A 23,453-nucleotide genomic window follows, 5' to 3' on the forward strand; every position below is an offset into this window, starting at 1 on the left:
CTTTTTAATCTTAAATATTTACATACTAGTGGTAATTTTTTTTTATTGTTACTGGATTAGTATTTTAGATTTTTACATACTTTGTGCTGGTACTTATTTCTACTTCATAAATCTCTACAGGTATAAGTTTCTAATATATTGTTGTTTGTTATTTCAAAAGGAAGAAGTAAAAATGTTCACACTCCACATTTGAAAGTTGTCATTGCTTTCTTTGTTTTCCTTGATTGTGTTTTTTTTCCTTTAATAAATGAAATGAAAAAGTCAATTATTGTGAAATGACGTTTTCACACGACAGCAAAATCAAACTCTAGTCTTTTTCTTCTTCTGGATTAACTTTATATCAGCCACAAGTTAACATATCACCCATTTTTACAGCAAAAGCAATAAAACAAATTAATTACAAATACTGTCAACATTTTCATTTTCTGTCTTTCCATGATCCGTTTTTCTTTAAAAAAGTAATTTAAAAAATCTGTACAATTGTTTTGTATATTCACATAAAACACAAAAGTATAAAATATATATTAAAGTAAAAAGTCCGGCGTTCAGAGGTGCTTTTAATAAAAAATCCTAAAGGTGGTGTGGATCATCTGTCCAGCTCGGCCTGCAGGATCTCTCCCCACGTCTCAGCGTCCAGCGGCGTCATCCTCCGGCCGCTCAGCTCCTCCGCTGCCCTCACGTGGCTGAAACGACCTCTCAGCCAGTCTCGCTTCAGACGGCTGCGGCTGTAGTTCTTCACCAGAGTCACCTGCAGAGACGAGACGAGACGAGACGAGACGAGACGAGACGAGGACCATCAGATAACATTAAAAACAGAGGGACCATGAGTCACTCGGCAAGAACTGTTTCTGAAATTGCAAGAAATTACTAAATTTGCAAATTATTTTTTAAAAACAAAGGAAAATATTTACAAATTCAGACTATACAGGAATTTATTTTTTTTTAGTGCTTTTTAAAAAGTGTTTAGTTTGTTTGTTTGATTTTTTCACTTTTCTTTTTTTCTTCTAATTTTTAGGTAATTTTCTTGTGCTTTTTACTTTTTTACTATTTTTTTGAAAATGTATTTTTACGTTACTCATTACCTTTTTCTTATGTGTTTTAAGAGACATCAAAACCAATTTGCTCAAATTACACCCAGTTTCAAAGGTTTGCATTTTCAGGCCCCCAAAATGCCGTTGTCATGTGACCGAAGGGCCAAACCACAACAAAGTTAACCCTTTAAGACCTGGACCATTATCAGTTTTTTTGTGCTGCACTTTAACCTCTTAATCCACTTTATGCAATTCTAAGACTGTTTACATACCTCAGTATGAAGAAATATTCAAATATGAAAGGGGAGAACGACACATTTTTACCCCGTTACAGGGTTTTTTGGGGGTTTTCTCAGTCGATGCGAGGGTCTAAAGTCAGAGGGATGTCGTACGCTGTAAAGCCCTCTGAGGCAAACTGTGAATTGTGATAATGGGCTTTATAGATAAAGTTGACTTGACCTAAAAGTCGACCCACCTTCCAGGAGAGGCCGTCGCTGCGGTCGCTGTCGACCTCCCTCTGGCAGACGGCTCGGACCAGCAGACACTGCCTCCTCCACACCTGGTCGCTCCCCTCGATGATGTGGTGCCACAGCTTGCAGGTGCGCGAGGCGCTGCACAGACTCTCCGCGTCCAGCTCGCCGAAGATCCTCACGCTCATTTCTGTCGGCAGCGTTTCGGCGAAGTTTTGAGGGACGTCGCGGGCGGATATCAGGGAGGAGCTTCTCTTGGAGAAGAGGAACACGGACGAGGAGCGGATGGAGTCATGATGCATAATAGCTCCACAGAGTGAACCAGCCTGAGCGGAAACAGACGCATTAATCATCTCAGAGTCCGACGGCAAACATTTGATTTAAAGTTCAGGTGTTCGGGATCATTTCTGAATCTCATAGACACTTTAAAGAAAAACAAAAACATCACATCCTATGAGAACACCTGGTCCCCCTTCACGCAAAACCTGCAACGCAGATCCCTCTCTGTTTCCACAAAAGCCCCCTAAATATGTATCACATCATTTTTTATTTCTATTTTATTTTAATAAAAAAGTTACAAGAAATCCTAATGTGTACTTTGTCCAAACAGCGCAGCCCCTCTGCCTCTGTCTTGTCCGTTTGGTCCAGTCTTGTCTGTCCTGTCTTGTCTGTCCAGTCCCGTCCTGCTTGTCTTGTCTGTCTGGTCTCTTGTATGCTCCCTTCTGTCAAATGTATTTAATTGTCATAAGAAAATAGGTATGGTTTCTGTAAAAAATAAAATGAAATATGATTAAATAAATATATATAAATATCTATATCTATGTCTATATATATAACCAGTATATATATATTTTTTTTCTTTTTTTAAGGTAACTTTATATATTATATTTCCAACTTTCCATTATGTATTTGATTTAAAAAAAAAAAAAAGAATAAAAGACCGCAATAATGTCAAGCAAAAGTCATTTAAATAGATTATGGACTAAAATGTGATTATTCATTGTTGTAAAATGCTACATTTAATCTTATCATCTATCTATCTTGACTTTTTTGATTTCTTTAATTAATCCATACTTTAGCAAACAGCTGACTTGTCCTTTTATGGTAGTGATTTTAAGAAAATAATTTACTTTTTTTATGTAATAAAAAATGCTAGATATTAAATGTTGATACCATATATTTATGTATGTTATTATCCATTATATATTAAATGTAAAAAATAGGTATGATTTTTTTCACCTTTTCTTTAATGCTTTCAGAGAAATGCAGGAGTAATTAATAAATTATAAATTAAATAATACTAGCACTGGTACCAATACCATTTTTGTTACAAATTGATATATGTTTGCACACAAAAATGTTCTAATAATTAATTATATGTCATTTTATTTATTTATTTTATTTTTCTGTTTTTACAAATACCAAAAAGTGACATCTCAACAATTAGGCAGAGACCTATATCCAAAAAGATATATTGTTTGTTGAATAAAGTAACACTGAGTTTTGGTTTTATAGCCCCCAGGACATAAAAAAAATGCGTATACATACTTTTTTTCATTGTTTTTTACTTGGTGAGGACTTTAAGGAATAAAAATACGACGTAAGTTCATAACAAGGCAACAAATAACTGAAGTAAGCTTAAATTACCATTATTTTGTTTTTTTGGGATTGAACAAAAGCTTAAAACTGTGCATCAGAGTGAGTCTCGCGCTGATAAACGCTGCAGCTTCATCACGTTCAGCTGCACGAGTTAGCACGAACGCGGTTAGCCGGCTGAGCTAACAGCGACCGCGAAAACCCGCCGGACTGACGCAGTTTTCGGGCCAAATACTTTGATTTTGTACCGGAGACCGATGATAGATGACGTCCGCCGCCATAACTGGGTACGAGACGGTTAAAGTGCGATTTAAATCGGCGTTTCTTACCGTCGGTGAGGCCGCTGCGCGTGTCTGACAGCTGACTCTTTAAAGGTCTCAACGGTTGTTTACACACACATACACGTCACTGTGTTTTGCATCAACTGCGCATGCGCTCACGGGGGTCACGCCCATGACTCGCCGAATCCCATTCAGAAAGTTCACAATTTAAGATATTCTCGTTTATTTGGGAACCATGTTTCTTAAAGAAAATCAATCTCAAGTCGATTTATGGATGGTCACATATCATTCGTCAAGTCGGCATATATATGATTTCCACTGCGTGGCTATAAAATATTAAATATCCAACATTTTAATTTGGTTCTTGAGATGGTCCCTCTGTCTGTTTAGTGAGTCCATGCCAGATCTAATTCAACTGTCAATTAAATTTAAGCTGCGGAGTAAATGTACTTTCCTTATGAATTATGTGAATAAGGGTAGTTTGTGAATACATTGAACGTTAAATCTTAAATTCAGCTAAAAACTAAACAAAAGAAGCATTTTGTATTAAATTCGTCTGTTTAAAACGCAAAAGCAAATTTTAAGGCAATTATATAAGCTCAATGCAATATTTGCATTTATGCTTTCTGTTTTCCTCATTATTACCAAACAACTGGCTATAAAAAAAAATACATATTAGAATCACCACAGAGGGACCAAAACAAGTGCCAGTCAAATAAAAAAGTTGAAAATCTGATAAGTTAAAGACACGCACTGTATATTGCATGTATGCCGAATTCGCGAGTGTTATGTATTTATTCATAAACCGTCTTTAGATTTCTTTTATAAATTAAATAATTCGCAAATAAATAAGAACATCTAAATAAAACAGAAAATCTGAATGGAAATCTGTTTATGTGGCCACTTTTTAATTAGGAGCTCTACATGCGTACAGCATGGATCCCTACAGGATCACACACTGCGTTGGGGATAACCAAGGAAAATAATAAATATAATCAAAAAATATTACTTTAATAGTTTCCTCGAGGATAACTAAGCTATGTGAACAAAGACAAGAGGTTTGAATTTTAAGAATTAAAGTCACGTAATGTATAGCACATACATGCCGAATCATAAAACGATATAAACTTTTTTAACAAATAATCATGACAGTAATTTTATAATCATAAATAAGTTGTATTTAATAAAGAAATGTTTAAATTAATGAAACTCTAGTAGAGATTCGGCTAACGTGTTACTGCGCATGCTCCTCACACCTCCCGGAAGTTTTGAATCCTGTAACAGAGACTTGTAAACGCTTCTGTTTTTGTCGGTTTGTTTTCGGTCCTGAAGACGAAAATTATCCAGTTTACCTGCACAACAGGTAGGCAGAAGTTACACTGTAGCACTGCGGGACTCTTTATCACCTCAGCTGACTTTGTGGCTCAGTCGGAGTCTGAATGAAACATTAAGTTTGATAATCTCTTTAAATCTGGATTTAAGTTTCTTTACAGCGTAAATAATCCCCAGAGTTTAGCGGTAAAGTTTAGTTTTTATGTGTTTTTTTGTCTCAGTGAGCCGGGCTGAAGCTCCCTCCTCTCCCGCCCGCTGAGCACCATGTCCGGCTTCGTCCTGGTCCCGGTGGACGGCGGGGAGCCGGTCCACCTGCCGCCGGGGGAGACGGTGCTGGGCCGGGGGCCGCTGCTGGGAGTGAGTGTGTGTTATTTATGATAAACTCTGGGTCCTGTGTTTTTTATTTTGGCTTTAGGAGAGTGTCAAACAACTATTTTTACTTATTTATTCCTTTTCCAAATTTAAACAGAAATCAAACCTGCCTTCCAAACCCACAAAACCACCAAATGTCATGATTTTTTTCTTAATTTAAAATATTTTTGTCGATTTTTAAATGGGAAAAAATACCAAAACATTTTTAGCAATTTTCTTTTTCCTCCATTTTTTTTGGTGGGGGGGGTAATTTTAAAGGGAAAAAAATCACTCAGATTTTGGCAGTTTTTCGGGGAAAAAATTCAAAGGCTAGATAAAGAAAGAAAAAATCTCTAGATATTTTTTTTCTTACATTTTTGGTGAGGTTTTTTCTTTTTCTTTTTTTTTAATCACCAATCTGGTGTTTTTTTTTAATATTGGGAGGAGATTCTTGGTTGTATATATTTTTATTTTGGTGATTTTTCAAGAAAAAGTCACCAAATATTCACCAACATTTTGGGCGATTTTTATTTTTTTTTTTTTTTTTTTTCAGCATTCAAACCGAATAAACCACACAAAAATTACTAAGTAATTTAACCAAATTCAGTGTGACAAATAATGTAGCTGAGACACAATATAAAGATAAATACACTTTTAAAAAGATCTATGTGCAAATAAATTAAATATAAAAATCAAATACTAAATACCTTTAAAATGAGTAAGATAAGATAAGATAATCCTCCATTAGTCCCACAACAGAGAAATGTACATTTTTACAGCAGCAAGCAAAGTTTATACAAGATAAAGACAGCAAAACATAAAACTCAGCAGTTTAAAAAAAATCATGATAAACTGGAAAAAAAATATTAACACTAATTTGCTATTTAACTACATATGAAAATGCAATGCATATTGTGATAATGATAAAGAAATGGAAATTGCACAAGTTTTTGGTCTATTTTGGAGTGTGTGTGTGTGTGTGTGTGTGTGTGTGTGTGTGTGTGTGTGTGTGTGTGTGTGTGTGTGTGTGTGTGTGGTCTACTGTATTGCACTCTGTGTATCAGATGTCATTTTTAAGTAATTTCCATAACCTCCATTAACTCTTTTTGCTCCATATAGAAAAAATTAACGCATTACTTTAACAGTTGTGCTTTGATCACACCCACATGAAAAGACTCCTAAAAAGTATAAATCGTGAAGAGTTGTTAGTTCTGAGCTGCAGATCTTCCTCTGAACCACTGGAGGACTCTGTCACACTGACGGCACGGAGGCAGCCGCACCGATGGTGCAGGATGTGTCATTTCTGAAGTCCACTGTGCAGGTCTTATTCTGTTCTTATTATATATATATATATATATATATATATATTTATATATATATATATATATATATATATATATATATTTATATATGTGTGTGTGTATGTGTGTGTGTGTGTGTGTGTGTTCTTCTCCCGCTGATACATGCAAGACTTGTTGTAAAATATTATTGTGAATATTAAAACCCAGAATAAATTCAGATAAATTAGACACCGTCAGATTTAGGTTTTATTGCCAGGTACATTTACACAAACAAGGAACCTGACTTTGTTTTTTAATGCAAAACAGTTAACACAGAGGAAGAATAAAAATAGTAATAAGATATAAAAATATAGCCGCAACAAAATTTTGGTGTAATTCTGGTGATATTTTCTTCAAAAATCTCCAAAAATGTCTTAAAGGGAAAAAATGTTAAAAATGTTGATGTATTTTTTTGTGGTTTTTTTTTTTCCTTGAAAATAGTCAAAAAAGATAAATAAATAACTAAAAAATGAAAATCACCATAAATGTTGCTGTTTTGGTGGTGGTGGTGGGGGGTCTTGAAATTTGGCATTTTTTTTTTAAAGAAATAAAAACTGCCAAAAATGTTCTTGTAAATTTGGTAATTTGCAGACATGAACGTTTGGAGTCGGGTTTTCTTTAAAAATTGGTGACAAAATAAGTACAAAATTCAGGCATTTAAAGTCGTATGACCCTCCCCTAAAGCCAAAATAAAAAACATAAGTCCCTCCTCAGTGCTTAAATAAAAAAAAATTGACATGCCTCCTTCTTTTTGTACCACCCAGTCAGCTCTCATAAATAACAGTCCCTAATTTATACTTAATTATTCAATTCTAATCCTGTTCTGAATTCATTTTTTTACATAATTTATATTTAAGTAAAATCTGTAAAATATTATTGAAAAATAATCAGTAATATTTATGAATGTACAGTCCTTAAAATTCACCTCAAAGTCCTGGAAATGTATCAGTAAAATGTACAAGAGCTCTGCCCGGGAATCGGATCTGTCCTGGTTCGGATCCTGATCAGTATTTAAATGCTCTGTGTCCTTTAAATTGATCTGAATCGTTTTCTCTTGTTTTTTATCTGAAGCTCTTCTCCTGTTTTTCTTGACGTTGTCTCAGATCAGTGATAAGAGAGTGTCCAGACTTCACGGGCTGCTGGAGAACCTGAACGGACAGCTGCGTCTCAAACCGGTACGTCCTCCCTCATCAGTCATTATGGCGTTTGACCTTTAGCTCACCGGTGAACTTTTGATAAAGCTTCTTTAGATGTATTTTTATTTTATTGTACTAATAACTAACTAGTACTTTACTTTTTGTGTCATTCAACTTTGGTCATTTTGTTTTAAGACATCTCTTGGTTTGTTTTTTGGACATTTCTCAGATTTAAGGATGTTGATAAGATTTTTGCACGTTTCTTTGATTTCAGCGTGTTTGCTGGGTTTTAAGATATTTTTCAGATTTTTGGACTTTTATACGATTTTTGCACGTTTCTTAGATTTTAGGACCTTCCTAGTATTGTAGGGCATTTCTAGGATTTTAGGACATTTTTAGGATTTAGGTACATTTCGAGGATTTCGGGACATATCTATGATAGTGTAGGATACAATAGTATTTTAGGACATCAGTGTCTCAGCTGTGTCCTCTGTCGGGGGTGTGGGGGATCCTCCTCTGGCTCTTTTTTGATCAACAAGCTCTATTTTGATGCTGTTTTATGTCTCTGACACCTTATGGAGACTAAAAGGACAAAAACAGTTCACAGGGCGAATCACTTTATTTTTGCTGTGAATTAGAAAATGGTTGGGGGGCCACCTGGCACCCTATTGGGGCCCATTCGACATGCAGGCTGTAAGTTGTGTGCGTTAAAAAGCACAAAATTGAGCTTTTTTTATCAAACTTTTTTTCCCGCGGGAGGATCCACCCAAACTCCTCAGCTGAGGTCAAGGCCCCAAGTGTCCTCAAACCCTAAAAAAAAAGAAAAAAAAACCACAATAAACAATAATAATAACCCTTTATTAAAAGCCATCTGGCATCGGTGGCTAAGTCATTACAGAGCCAACATGTTTCGACGACTGTCAGGGCTTTAAAAACACTTTCAGTACTCAGACCTTTATTGGTCCGGAGGTCAAATGCAGTCGTTTAGCTCACAGTGAGGTCTGTTTATTAAAGAGCCACATAAATCACACTCACATCATCTCATCGTCATTTGTGTAATTGACTCGTTAATTCATCAGCACGTCTCAAATCGCCATCTCGGGCAAATAATTAACACTCCACAGTCGCAGCATTTTTTAGTCGATCGCATCAATGAATGTTTTGATGTCGGCTGGAAAACCGACAGCTGATGCTCTGCAGAGCCGCCTGAGGCTCCGACGGCGTCAAAGCCGTAACCTTCTCACCCGAATCATAAAACAGAAAATCAAAACGCTGTTAAGTTTCTTCTTTTCCATCGACTCAACGCTGGTTGATATTTATGCTGCAGGAACATGACCGTAAAGGAAAAATAATCAGCAGATTTCAGATGATCGTTTCAGGTGAAAAATTAGGCCACTATGATTTGTTTAACCCTTTTAAAGCTGAGCAAATTGGCTTGATTTTTAAAAAGAAATAAAAATAGTAGAAGAGCGAAGTGCATCAAGAAATGACCCAAACATTTGCAAAAAGAAAAAAAATTTTTACAAAATATATCAAGAACATTACCTGAGAATATTTTTTTAAAAATACATAAATAAATAAATATATGAATAAATGAATGAATGAATGAATGAATGAATGAATGAATAAATAAATGAATATATGAATGAATGAATGAATGAATGAATGAATAAATAAATGAATATATGAATAAATGAATGAATGAATGAATAAATGAATAAATGAATGAATGAATGAATGAATGAATGAATGAATAAGTGAGGATCTCCGCTCTGAACTTATAAACATATATAAAAACCAGCTGGAGTTAATCTGTGAATCTCTTTGTCGCGTCGATCTTCAGACCCACCTGAACCCGTGCTTCGTTCAGTCGTCTCTGACCGACGACCCTCGACCTCTGCAGAAGGACAGCTGGTACCCTCTTCATCACGGAGACCTGTTCTCTCTGCTGCCGGGCAGGTACATCTACAAAGTGGAGGCCGTTGGTGAGGAGGACCGCACTCCCAGGTACTCACCCGTCAGAAAAAGGTGCTCCGCTCCACGTCCAGATCAACACGTGAATCTCGTCCTAATTAAATCGAGCCTGAGAGGCTGCTCCCCACTGTTTAATTAAAGGCTTTTATGTTGGCGGGGCGGCCTGCGTGGGCTTGAATTGGATCTGGTGTCTCGGTAGAAGCCAGCCTTAAGGAGAGCGTCGATTCGTGCGGTCTTTGGGTCTCGCTGATCTTTTGTCTTCGAGTTAGTGCCCCTCCATTGTGGCTCCGTGTTTGAAGTTGAGATCAAACGCACAGGAAATGGACACTCAAGAACACGTAAGCAGCATTTAAACCAGCAGACGCTCGTGTAAAATTCATGCTGGAGCTCCCGCCTGTGTCACAGCAGCAGCATTGAGGTTTCACATAATATTCATAAGAAAAGTCATGTTTTAAAGCTTTTATGCATCAGCGCCGGCACGGTTTCAGGTTGTCCGTATGTTAATCCCATTCTCGTGACCGCGATACCGAGGGAATTTCCTCAAATTCAGCACAAACGTTCACTTGTATCCAAGGATGAACTGAATAGATTTGGGTGGTCATAGGTCAAAGGTCAAGGTCACTGTGATCTCATAAAACATGTTTTTGGTCATAGTTAAGCATTCATGGGCTAATTCTGACAAACTTACACACAAATGTCTAAAGGAAAATGGATAAAGTGACGACGTTTTATATCCAAAAAGTCCGATTTTGCTGTGACATCATCATGTTGTCCGGTACATGAAAGCATGGCGCTAATTTTACTTTCTGTCTGTAGAAACAGTCAGATGTTTGAAGAGGAAGGACTTTGCGTTTCGCCAGAGCCAAAAGACGTGGAACCTCCTCCTCCTCCTCCTCCTCCTCCTCCTCCTCTTCCTCCTCCTCCTGCTGAGCAGACTCCGCCTCCCGAGGAGCCGACACCAGCGGCTCCGTCAAATCAGGAGGAGCCCGACGACACAAGTTTCAACAAGGTTTGTTCAACTTAAAATCTTTATCAGCAGAGACGCAGCGCAGCGGGAAGTCGCAGAGATTCACACTGGGGATTATTTTTGTCCTTTTAGTCTCCATAATGTGTCAGAGTGCATAAAACAGCATCAAAAAAGACAGAGGTCCTTGCTAAGACCCCATTGTCCTAAAATCCTGGATATCTCCTAAAATCTGAGAAATGTCTTTAAATCCTAGAAATGACCAGGGGCCTCATGTACAAAGACTTGCGTGGATTTCCTACTGAAACATGGCGTACGCTCAAATCCAGAAAACGTCGTACGCACAAAAAAATCCTGATGTATGAATCTGGGCGCACGCATGAATCCAAGCACATTCCCTTTGTACATCCCAATCAGCGTGGAATTGAGCGCACATGTTGGAGTACCCGACCACTCCCTGTCCACGCCCCCATTTAAATACGCAAATCATATTTAAATAAGCCCTGCACCTGAGATTCCCCTCTCTGCACGATCAGAAAATAAGAAACAAAAGATGAGTAAGACGGGATTTTAAGCTTCCATTCATTAAGTTTATACACTTACACGGATCACACACTATTGTTGCAAATTAGTGCAGAAGTGCGCCGGGGAGAAGGTGAGGCTGATAAGTCTTTATGCACACTTTACGCACGGGGTTATTAACATGAGTACGTTGCGCACAGTGACAAATAGGGGCTTGTTAGAAAGATCTGAAACTGTAGTTTAACCAGTAAAACACAGCAAGTCACTAACTCTAACCGCTGTAATGATGCGGTGAAGACGGGATATGATTTGGGGGCGCACATGCTCAATGCGCATCACAGGGACTAATACTAGGACAATTACACGACAAATTTATTTACCAAGAAGCCACCCATCGCGCACAGTGCCAGCTTGTAGTCTGTTCCCAACCATGCTGTTACTCAGAATGCGTGAATCGTGCGTTGAACCAGGCCACCTCGCCACAATGTTGGTTAACTGCATTTGCGCATCACATATGATCTGTACATTGATGGAATGAAAGTGTTTCCTGTTCACGTATACAAATTCATCATGTGACGGCGCTTTTATATCAATGTGTGTGCAGTCGATAGCTCCGATTACATTAGGAAAACCGGCGCTCGCTGCAAATTGCGCTTTAATGTTGACCTGTTCAGCTGCATGGTATGGGAATTTGATATATCTGGCTGACATGCGGATAATTCCGTCCCATACGGCTGGCATGGCTCGGCTGAGGGTCGACCGGCACGGTCCCGATCGGTCGGCCAGCTCCCTCTGGAATGCCCCGGTTGCCAGGAACCCCAGTGTGGTCAGCACCTGTATGGGCACAGGCAGCATGGCTCCTGGCTGTGTTGCGCTCCAAGGCCGGCCGCAGCTCTGCGCACAGTTCCACGAGGATTGCCCTCGGGAACCTAAAGCGGCTGATGAGCCAGTCGTCATCGTGTGCCAGTACATCGTCTCTGTCTCGAAACACACGCTCTCTTCTAATTGCACCATTTGCAATGTCCTCTAATGCTGCTAAAGCTGCCATTGTTTTCAGCGGTACTTTTTGCACCACTTTGCGCACGCTTTTATATCCACTCATGTAATTGGAGACACGTATGTTTGTGTGTGTGTGTGTGTTAATTGTTCACTGGTGTTAATTGTTCATGTGTCTCTGATGTGCACATCATTAAGTCATCATTCAGAGGACGGATTGGTTACACGTGTTTATTTTATGTTTCCCAGGATCACCTCTGAGTGTCGCCAAAGTATCAACGGCTGTAGAAACGCGTCGCCAGCTATGAAGTTGGCGTGAGGCACCGCACATTTCCACGGTCATTTCACTCTTGATACATCTGAACTTTGCCGTGAGAAAGAGCGTACGCCACGTTTTTGTGCGTACGCACCCTTTGTACATGAGGCCCCTGAAATTCAAGAAATATCCATAAATCCAAGAATTGTTCTAAAATCTAGTATATGTCTTAGAGTCCTAGAAATGTTCTAATATCTTTGAAATGTCCAAAAATCCCTGAAATTTTCTCAAATCTTCGAAATGTCCAAAAATCCCTGAAATTTTCTCAAATCTTCAAAATGTCAAAAAATCCCAGAAATTTTCACAAATCTTCAAAATGTCCTAAAAGTCAAGAAAATCCCTGAAATTTTCTCAAATCTTCAAAATGTCCTAAAGTCCTAGAAATGTCCTGAAATCCTAGAAATGTTCTTAAATTCAAGAAACACTGTAAAATCATAGAAATATAATAAACCAGGAGATGATCCTCATTTGCATCTGTGCTTCAGTTTCTTTCCCTTTCGAAGATTCTGTAAATAACTCTGGAAAAAGTCGATTTCTGAGTCTCATTATCAGGTCGTCAGAAACAGACTTTGCTTTGGGTTGGCAGATGGACCGAACCGCTGCACTAACTGGGTTTACTGGGTTTCACATGAATAGTTTATGGTAAAGTTTATGGTAAATATGACTGTTCATGCAGGGTGTCCCTGCACAACCAAAACAAGAGGACGAGGACGACAGACGAGACGTCGCTCCGCCTGTAACCAAGAAAAGAGTTTTACCTGCGTGGATGATGGCGGCTGCACACACTCCCTCCTCCTCCTCCAGCTCCAAAGGTACCGCATTCGTTTTTATGGATTTATTGTTTTTTTTATGCAACTATCCACTCTGATAAACTTAATGTAATTTCCTAAATTATCTTTAAAATTTCTAAAATGTGTTTTGTTTGTTTGTTTTTAAATCCCCAAATGTTGACTGTAAAACTGTCTTGTTTCACAGATTTAGGGAGGGAGAAATAAATTGAAAAATGTTTTTTCCATTTACACCACAGCCGGACTGACACTGTTTTTTGAGGTAGATACAATACAGATATCAATAATTTGGAAAAAAAAACAAACAAAAAAGTCAGTAACAAAACAATTTGTTCCCTTTGATGTGTTTTTTTTTTATTTTGACTGAAACACGTGCTGAGCGTTACATTTTACAGTGTAAAAAAACAAGCTAACAGAGACACTGTTTCAAAATGACCTCAAACATACATTTTTTTCTGCAATTTCTTGTTACTTTTTGGCAGACATAAACACCATTATATCCAAATATAATAAAATATAACTTCAGGTAAATTGAAGCACATTGTGCTGATAATAGTCCAACCTCTCCTGACTGCAGGACTCTGACTTCAGCTTCTGTCAAACTTCTGTGTTATTAATCATTTTACTCAGGAATTAAAAACTTTTGAGTCGGCCTACTTCTCCTATAGCTGCCGACAGCCTGCCGACATTCACAGTTAGAGAAAGGCTGAAAATAAGCTCATGTGCTTGTGGCCCCGGGCCCCCAAAACATTACATCTGCCCCTGGTAATAATAATGAGAGCTCAGCGCGAGCGGCCGGATGAGACACGGAGCGATGCGTCCTGCTGTTTCTAAATAATTCATCCAAAGTCTGATTAAAGCTGAAACTAACACAAAGTCGTCTGTAGAGTCTAAAGAAGTCACTTTCACCTCTGCTGATGTGTCTGTTTCAGACACTTTGGTGCTGTGAGGAGAAGCTGCGCTCTGTTTGTCTGTCTCACTGCGCTGCTGTCGGACCATCGGCTGTTTGATCCGCCATGATGAAATGCTGTGGCTGTCAAACACTCAGCTGTTCTACAGTCAAAGTCCTTCACTTTTTACATGATTGTTAAACACTTCTGTCCTCGCTGTGTTTTGGCGTGAGATTTTCCTCGGTGTCATGAGAGCGTGAGACAGAGCCTAAAAGCGTGAGACACAGCAGATACGTGGGAGTTGGCAGCCCCGGTGGGGAAAGGGTTAACAGACTTTTTAAATAACCGAAATACCCAACATGGGCAAGATTATGTCGATTAGAGGTTCTGAATGTCGCTTTCGATTATTTTTCCAATAACTGCCCAGGACTACTCCTTAAAAATATATTGTTCTCATTCTTACATTTTATTACAACTTGGCCACGGGTCCGGATGTAGGACAAAGTTTTGGTCCGGATCCAATCCGCCGTCCGCCAGTAGGTGATACCTGGCTATGTGATGAATCAGTGTTATGGGCGCCATTAATAACCACCTTGGTGCGTATTGGTCGCACGCAGTGACAGGTGTTTTGTTGGAAAACCTCGCAGGAGCGAGCAGTTGGAGCGGGCTGTTGGACATGTCAGTGTGCCATTTTTATCGATTGATTTTTTACAATTTATTGTTTAATTACTGTAGTTTTTTTATCTTACATATTTTTATTTATTATAGTTTATGTGTCTGTGTTGTTTAACGTTTTATTTGTAGTTATAGCACTTTGTGCCACATGATTGAAAGGCGCTATTTAGGCTTTATAAATAAAGTTGAGGCACACGGTACACTTTCAGCACTTATCCCCAAAGTGTGGAGGAATGCGTCTGTTGTCAGGTGACGCTGTCCAGGTGCTGCTGAGGGGACGCCTCTTTAACGCTGCGGCCGTTTGTTGACCTTAAATAGCATCTGAAGCCGACGGGCAGCGTGAGGGTGACGAGCACACACACCGATGTGAAAACTGATGAAGTGATGATGATGGTGTGTGTGTGTGTGTGTGTATGTGTGTGTGTGTGTGTGTGTGTGTGTGTGTGTGTGTGTGTGTGTGCAATACTCACCTTGAGAAAAAGCAGACGTCTCTGCTCTTCATCACTGCGTCCTTTACTGCGTCCCTGCACTCGTAGCTGCACTCAGAGTGGGCACATGGAAAACTTCCAGTTTCCTGAGGAGACACTCGTGATGGTCTCGATGTCGCCGCAACTTTGCAGGACAAAAAAAAAACAGCTCAGAAACATCAGTTTGCTTTTATCTTTTAGTTTATTTGTTTTTCACAATTATGTTCACAGCTGCATCACGAGTTTTAATGTACTTAACATTTTAACACCTGAATCGACAAACAAAAATTGGTTAGAGACAAATTGGCAAGAAATGTCTCATATATTGAAAAAAAAACAAAAAACAAAAAAATTGATATTATCAAGACACTGTGAAAAATGACAAAATTATTTATAATTATTTTTACTAGTTTTATAATTATTGTTATTATTATTATTATTATTATTGTTACAATTATGAATTCAAAATTATGTAAATTATATGTATATATATACAGTATAGTCATTGTCTTTTTTCCCTGTTTTATTGCTTATTTTCAGCTGACTTTCTTGTAACTTTATACTAATTTCATGCTGAATTTTGGGCCATTTGTCGGTAAGTTGTTAAGTGTCGGTACCTCCCTCCATGATTTCAAAAGAAAAAAGTGCAAAAAATAAATAAATAAAATACAGAAAATTTGCTCCATTTCAAAGGATTAAATTTGCTCCGTTTCAAAGGATTAAATTTCCTGTGTGTAGGATTTGGGTGGATTTTGTGGTGTCTAGTGGTAAAATTTGCAGACTGCAGCGAGCTGAATCTCCGTCCGGTTAGAATTCCCTTCCGTGTTCAGGAGGTTTTTAACGGGAGCTTAATTAAGCACAGATGTCTCTTCCTCTCCAAAACAAGCAGACCAGCTGATTTAAACCAGTAAATCACCAAATACAGCTGTTTCACGTTACAAATCAAAGTCAAAATAGAGTTTGTAAAAGGATATTTTTTAGTATCTGTCCTGCTCTAGTTGCTGTATAATCCTCGAAAACAGAAATATTTCTGTGTTTCAGTTCAGTCAGCTGTGAAAAGAGGTAAACCACCTGCAGCATCAACAAACACGAAACGGCCTGCAGCCAAACAGGCCACGCCCACAAAGACCTCCTCACCTGAGGAGGCGGAGCTCAGCGAGGAGGAGATGCCGAAGAAGAGGAGGAGAAGGAAGATAAGCGATGATGAAGAGGAAGAAGCAGCTCAGCCTAAAACAGTTGAGTATCGATGTTGGCGAGTGTGGCTGTTTTCGCAGGTCTTTTTTACTTTTTTACGTGTTAGTCGTGGCAGGTGGCATGACGTTTTCAGGTTGTCCGTCCATACGTCCCATTGTTGCGGACACGATTTCTCAAGACTTTTTTTTATGTCAACACCATTTTTTATGGTGGACATGGACTCAAAAATGAACTGATTTGATTTTAGTGGCTGTAGCACAAAGGTGACTTCTCACCTGTCATGAACAGGGTATCTCAAAAATATTTTTAGTGAATTTCTTCAAATTTGGCACAAATGTCCTGTTGGACTTAATGATGAACTCATTTGAATTTGGTCTTCAAAGATTAAAGTCACTGTGATCTTGCATCTGTCTTGTTCTCAAGAAAGTAGTATCTCAAGAACACTTTGGGGATTTTTAAAAAAAATTTAGTCACATTCTCGTGAACGCATCTCAAGCACACCTTTAGGGAACTTTATTAAACTTGGCACAAACGTTCACTTAGACGCACAAACAAACTGATTTTAATTTGTGAGTCAAAGTTAGATTTTTGTGGTCCAGCGTCGAGGTCACACTGACCTTGCATCCGTTGCATTCTCGGGAATTTGATATCTCACAAACACCTCGAGGAAATTTCTTCAAATTTGTCACAAACGTTCACTTGGACTCAACGATGAACTGATGCCGGTTATATAAGGCCTCTCATCTGTTTAAGTTTTATGAACGCTATAACTCAAGAGGACCTCGAGAATTTCTTCAAATTTGGCACAAACGTCCATTTGGACTCAACAATGAACTGATTACAATTTGGTGGCCAAAGTTTAAAGCCAAACAAAAAAAACAAACTAATTAAGATTTACGAGTCAAAGTTGAGATTTTTTTTGGTCTGACGTCATGGTCACATTCACATTCGTGTCATTCTTCTAAAAACGATATCTCAAGAATGTCGTGAGGAAATCTCTTCAAATTTGGCACAAATGTTGGCTTGGGCTCGGGGATAAACTGATTCGATTTTGGCTGTCCAAGGCCATAATTCACAAATGTATACACTAGTTATTTACAGTATACTAGTTATATAATTTTGGGTCCAATTGAGGCCAGTTGTCAGTCTTACCTGCACAATAACTCTCTGTCAGTGGGTGTCCAAAAATGTCTCCCAGCTGTCTTTACAGACTAAAGAAACCCTTGTTGTCTGTTTGTTGACGCGCAGGATGTTCCTTCCCAGCAGCCCTCAGTTCGGCCGCAGACTGCACCAAAGAGGTCTGAGGTGAGCGACGAGTCTGACGGCGTCACCGTGGAGGAGGACGAGGAGGGACGAGGAGGAGAGATGTCTAAAGTTAATACTACAAATAATGGACGCCAACAGAAAAAACGAGCAGAGTCTGCGAGCAGCTCCGCGTCCAAACCTCGGCTCAGAACGCCGTGTCCGTACGGGAAGGAATGCTACAGGTATCTGAGCGTCTTCAGACAGAAAAAAAGTTTGTTTTTTTATAATTTTATGTTTTCACGATATTATCATTTGACATGTGAACACATGCACATACTTGATATTCATTTACACAGATGCTCACCCACACCCTCCATCCAGGTTTACACAAACAACCAAAATAGAACAAATAAGTAATAAATAAAATAAAATAAAATAAATAATAAAAAAATAAAATAACAACATCAACAATAATAATAATAATCTAAAATAAATTAAAAAAGAGAGAAATTTATTTCACAGCGATTTTTCTTTGATGGGGCTCAGTTTTTAATAGGATGTACATTTTGTGCATGGCAGAACATCTTTTTTTTTTTTAACTCGTATTAAAAAGCTACATTTTCTGGCATTATAATTGTTTTTTGATTTTTGCCACAACCGCGCACCTTTATACATTGTCCAAGATTTTTTAAATTGTGGACACTGCTGTTTTTTCATTGAGCTCACACTCCTGCAGCATCAGCTACAACCCAAACTTTTTTGGTATATTGAAGTTTTGCAGTTCATTTTTTGGTCATTTTGTGGGTGAAGTATCGCTGTAATGTGAGTCCAAAACAACAGCTGACCCCAGTCTGGACTCGCTGTGGTTTAAATGGTCCCGAACATCCACAGTTAAGGTGCAACGAGGGAGCAGCAGAGAAACGTCCTCTCATCACCTCCCTGTTTGATTTTCCAGGAAGAACCCGCTTCATTTCCAGGAGTGCAGTCACCCCGGCGATACCGACTACGAGGAGGAGGAGGAGGAGACACAGGAGGAGGACCGACCTGAGTGCCCCTACGGCACCGACTGCTACAGGTGAGACACCAGCACGGTCAGCTGAAGGACCCTCACAGAGCGAACTATAATAACAGAGGTCGCAAAATGTTAAAACACGTGAAAACACACATCACAGGTGGTTCAAACAATCATTCCTGACTTTTTCAATGAGACTGTAACAGCTCTCGTCTGTGTGATCTCCCCGTCTGCACCAGATATCTGCTCTCAGTTCTGCACGTTACTGTGTCTGCACATCCTTCCTCACTTTTTGCACACTTATTTGCACATTTTTTCTTTTTTAGTGCTCTTTTTAATCTTTTTTTTCTGTACATACTGTACATATCTTTATTATTGTTATTTTATTTATTTTTTTCTATGTTAAGTGCCCTTCTTTGTATATATATGTGCATTATTTTGCCTTTTTAACAAATAATTTATTCAGTTGCTGCTCTCTTATTTGCTGCTGTAATTAAACAATTTCCCTCACAGGATTAATTAAGTATTTCTGTTCTATTATATTCTGTTTCAATAATGGAAACCCGCCTGCTGTGTCTGTCAGAAAGTGACATTAATCTTGTTTATTAATGAGTTTTTTCATGAAAACAACCAGCTGGAACGTGACTTTGACTTTTTGTTTCCCGACAGGAAAAACCCTCTTCACAGGAAAGAGTACAGACACACAAAGAAACCGGGTAAGATTTTTCTGTTTAACGATATTTTCATTTTCACTCTAATTAGCAGTGAGATCAGTGAATCTCAGTGAAAGGACACAGTGAACATAATCTGAAATGCCGTTATCACATTAAAATGACTTCAGTGTTTCAGTAAAGAAATGCGTCTGCTCTCGACAAATTATAATTAAATACATTTCTTAACCCTTTAAAACCTGGATCGACATCTGTTTTCAGACGCTTTTCACAAGCTTTTAAACCTTTTAAATGTGAGCAAATTTATTACTTTGATGTTTCTCAAAAACAACCAGCAAACTGCAAATAGTTAGTAAAAGCTGACAAACTTAAAAAAAAAAAGGAATGAGAGAATTATTAGAAAACAAATCAAATAATGGGTAAAATATCAGGAAAATTATATATATTTTTTATCATGTTTATATATTTAAAATAATGTAATGTAAAAAAAGGTATATATATTTATTATTATTTATATTATTATTTATTTTAATGCTATTTCTGTTCTTTCACTTTTTTATTTTCTTTTTTGCTTAATTTCTTTTGCTAATTCCTTTCTCATTTTGGGTTAATTAAGTCTTAAATTGCTTATTGCTCTTCCCATTTATTTGAAAGATATTCAGCACATCGGCGGAGGTTTCAAAGGGTTGAAGCTTCATTCAAATGCAGGAGAAAGTCATTAACTCGAGTCCATTATGCAAATTTAATAAAGCCTTTAAAATGGATTAGTCGCTGAAAATATTATTTTTTTATAATTTAATGACGGCTCGTTTTTCTTTCGACAGTCAGTGTGAGTAAAAGTAATAAAGTTACATTCTTTTCTGTCATAACAAATATAATAACCAGACTTCAGAGGGATTTATGATCTTAACAGCAGGAGCGACATCACATGAAATAATAGCACTGTGGTTCGATTTCTTTTTAAAACTTGTAAAAAGGAAAATAAGAAACTTGGTACAAAATGTTTTACAAACTGCAAGAAATAAACAGATTTTGAAAGTTATTTTTAAAGTGGAAAAAAAGAAAGAATCTAGGGTAAAAATATTTGTAAGTATAAAAAAATTATGATTGAATTCTTTAGATTTTTTTCCTTCTTTTTTTAGTCCTTTAACCCTTTAAAAACATCGACAACAAGTTTTTGTGCTGCATTCAGGCGCCTTTTGAGCAAGAAAGAGAAAAAAAGACATTTATAATCATTATAATGATATATTTACATTAGATTACAGAAACATATATAGACATGCAATTTGTTAGTTTTATTCTTATTTAGTATTCTTCCTGGTCATTTCCTGCTTTTATTATTTAACTTTTTTTGCCGATTTCTTTTTCTTTTCTTTTTTTATCTTTTTGGCTCATTTTCCATAAAGTGGATCATTTTTATTTCTTTATATTCATTTTACCTTTTTAATTTTTGTTTTATTTATTTTATTTCCTTCCATTTGTGGTTTTATTGCTTCTGTTATTTTTACATTCATTAGTCATTTTACGTCTTGCGTTATTTGTCCTCTGATTTTAAGTTTTTTCGTCACTTCTCGTTGCCTCTAATTTCTCGTTAATGGGACTGTTTGGCTTTCCGTTGTTGTATCGATGTCTGTGTATCCCGTTACTGCTGGGCTTTGTTTGTCAAAACTCTGTTTTTAAAGTGCTATAAAGATTAAGTAATAATAATAATAATAATAAGAAGAAGAAGAAGAAGAAGAAGAAGAATAATTTATAATTTATTTTAATAATAATTTATTTTGTATTATTATTATTGCCTTTTTTCATTTTTTTGGAAGAAATTAAGCCAGTTCCAACTTACTTCCCTGACAGGGTTTAGCAACAGATCCTCAACCACACACACACACACACACACACACACACACACACACACACACACACACACACACACACACACACTTTACCTGTCACCAGAGCTGCTCAGGATCTATAAACCCGCTGAGGCCCATTGATTTTTTCGTTAGCAGGTTGTTTAATGTAATCTCGGGACCCCTCAGGACATCGACCCCCCCCCTCAGCTCGGGTGGAAACGACCTTCTGACCTTTCCACGCCACCGCCGCCTCCTCCGCCTCCTCCGCCTCCACCAGTTAATAGGAAACCTCTCCACACAGATGAGAAACGTGTTTTTCTCCTCAGCAGCAGCAGTTTGATGCCTCGGCTGACATTTAGTGTAGACGCTTAATTTACACTCGACTCCCTCGGCAGTCGTCTGATTTAAGACGCCGTGACGCACCTCCACCTCCACGACACTGACAGGGAGAAAAAAGACGGTGAAATCATAGATCCGTTAACTTCATCCGCACTAATGGCTCTGAAAACCTTTTACCCAAGGATAAGAAATTACATGTTTCATAAATGAATACTGAAGTAAAAAGCAGAAATCATAAATCACCTTAACCCAAAGCTGTTATTTCTGTCCACTGATGACACACGAACAGTGTTTGTCGGGTTTATTCTAATTATTGTGACGGATTTAGTTTGATCTCGTTATAAAACTGATTATTTATTTATTTATATATTTTTATTATGCTTTTGCACCAGCTATTGCTGAGGCCAGAGTCATTTTTGGATGGTTCATCCATCCACCCCATTCTTGTGAGCGTAATATTTAACACCTTGAATAAATTTTTACAAATTTGGCACAAACGTCTAATCGTCTACTAATTAGAAGTTAGTAGTCATAGGTCAAAGATCAAGGTCACTGTGACTGTGTCTTTTAATTGTAAATGCGATATCTTAAGAACAACTTAATGGAATATCCTTAAATTTGTCACAAACGTTCACTTTGACACAAGGACGAACTGATTCGATTTTGGTGGTCAAAGGAAAAGGTCAACTTGACCTTGTCCGTCGCACTCTTGTGAATGCAATACCTCAAAACCAATTTGATGGAATATTCTCTAATTTGGCACAAACATCCACGTGGACTGATCAGAATTTGGTCGTCAAAGGTCAACGTCACTGCAACATTTTGTCAACATTATAAATCAAGAAGGCTTTAGGGATTTTTTTCAAATTTGGCACAAACGCTCAACTGGACACAAGAACAAACTGGATAAAACATGCTAGTCAAAGGTCAAGGTCACTATGATCTTTCCATCACATTCTTTTGAAAGCATTATCTCAGGATCGCCTTGAAGGACCCCCCCCCCAAAAAAAAAAAAATTGGCACAAATGTTGAAATGGATTCGATAGTTAAAATAACAGAATTTGGTGGTTGAAGGTCAAGGTCAGTGTGAAGCTAATCATGACAAACTTTACACAGATATCTAAAAGGATATAAAGATCAAGTTCTGACATTTTATATCCAAGAGGTCAAAGGTCATCTTCACTGTTATATCTTAATGTTCTGCAAAAACACTTTTGTTAACCCCTTAGGATCCGCTTTAATATCAGCTTTTATATAAGTTTGAAAAAAATATACATTAATATTATTTTCCACTTTAACTGAATTTATTTTTTTAACCATTAGTCCTAATCATAAATATTAAATATTCATTAATATTATGAGTTTTAAACCTTTAAATGTCAGTTTTTGTCATTTATTTTCAAAATACTACATGCTCAGTAGATTTTTTAAATCATCACAGCCCATATATGTCAGTGATTAACAGCAACGTTGATTTTTAAACATCATTATTTTTTGTGCAGTGTCAAACACTCACACTCATACCGCTCTGCACTCAGAATAAGCTTTTCCAAAAAAGAAATATACATTAACATGATTTTCTACTTTCGTTGAATTTATTTTTTAAAGGGTTAAAAGTACATAAAATCTGCAAAACAGTTGAAGAGAGCAAACTTTTGCCACCGCTGCACAATCCTCCTTCAGCCTTCAGATGAACTCAAAGTGTTGATCTGCGTTAAACGTAAAGACGGACAGTCATTCGACGGATGCGTCAGCGTTTCTGTCGTTTGAGCGCCATGAGTCATGAGAAAATAACAAAAAAAGGTGCTTTCTTTACAGATTGCGAATGTTCCTCTTGTGCCGCTGCGTCTTTATTTCTCCTCATCAGAAGCAGAAGATTCGTCCCTGAAAGGCTGCTGATGTGTAATTGCGCTCCACATGAAAGGAAACTCTCTGATGTGCTTCGTGTGTCGCTCATTGTCTCCGTCTGTGACTCACTGAGGCCATAAACTCGTCCTGTTGATGCTTTCGCAG

At 37.7% G+C, this 23,453-nt stretch overlaps 2 protein-coding genes across 10 annotated transcripts in view; one reads left to right on the forward strand and one right to left on the reverse strand.

Annotated features, from left to right (window-relative positions):
• Nucleotides 1-313: 313 nt before the first annotated feature.
• fbxo48 (F-box protein 48) lies at nt 314-3,549 on the reverse strand. 3 transcript variants are annotated; one of them, XM_088075241.1, is made up of 3 exons: nt 3,427-3,549; nt 1,507-1,827; nt 314-748 (listed from the first exon to the last, which is right to left on the reverse strand). In XM_088075241.1, exons 2-3 carry the CDS (start codon nt 1,801-1,803, stop codon nt 587-589), a joined length of 459 nt encoding a protein of 152 aa, XP_087931367.1. In that variant the 5' UTR covers nt 1,804-1,827; nt 3,427-3,549; the 3' UTR covers nt 314-586. The 3 variants fall into 3 exon arrangements, with proteins under 3 accessions (XP_087931367.1, XP_087931366.1, XP_087931368.1); XM_088075240.1 differs by lacking the exon at nt 3,427-3,549 and adding an exon at nt 3,149-3,360; XM_088075242.1 differs by lacking the exon at nt 3,427-3,549 and adding an exon at nt 2,099-2,260.
• Nucleotides 3,550-4,611: 1,062 nt separating this feature from the next.
• Nucleotides 4,612-23,453, forward strand: part of aplf (aprataxin and PNKP like factor) — a 43,912-nt gene continuing 25,070 nt past the window's right edge. For 3 of the 7 annotated variants that reach the window (XM_088075202.1, XM_088075205.1, XM_088075200.1), the window contains exons 1-10: nt 4,612-4,741; nt 4,932-5,073; nt 7,505-7,576; nt 9,381-9,544; nt 10,328-10,520; nt 12,986-13,121; nt 16,171-16,364; nt 17,572-17,810; nt 18,524-18,643; nt 19,250-19,296. In XM_088075202.1, coding sequence (XP_087931328.1) covers nt 4,975-5,073; nt 7,505-7,576; nt 9,381-9,544; nt 10,328-10,520; nt 12,986-13,121; nt 16,171-16,364; nt 17,572-17,810; nt 18,524-18,643; nt 19,250-19,296 — 1,264 coding nt within the window. In that variant the 5' untranslated portion in view covers nt 4,612-4,741; nt 4,932-4,974. The other 4 variants (XM_088075203.1, XM_088075204.1, XM_088075206.1 and 1 more) reach the window with 4 other exon arrangements.

The sequence above is a fragment of the Plectropomus leopardus genome, chromosome 3, assembly GCF_026936395.1.
Source record: "Plectropomus leopardus strain MGB_pleo_1.0 chromosome 3, ASM2693639v1, whole genome shotgun sequence".
Taxonomy (NCBI): domain Eukaryota; kingdom Metazoa; phylum Chordata; class Actinopteri; order Perciformes; family Serranidae; genus Plectropomus; species Plectropomus leopardus.

Bases quoted from the DNA above. Each gene is read 5' to 3' on its own strand.
- fbxo48 (XM_088075240.1), bottom strand. The intron at 749-1,506 runs GTGGGTCGACTT...TCGTCTCTGCAG, and splicing joins GCGACGGCCTCTCCTGGAAG to GTGACTCTGGTGAAGAACTA.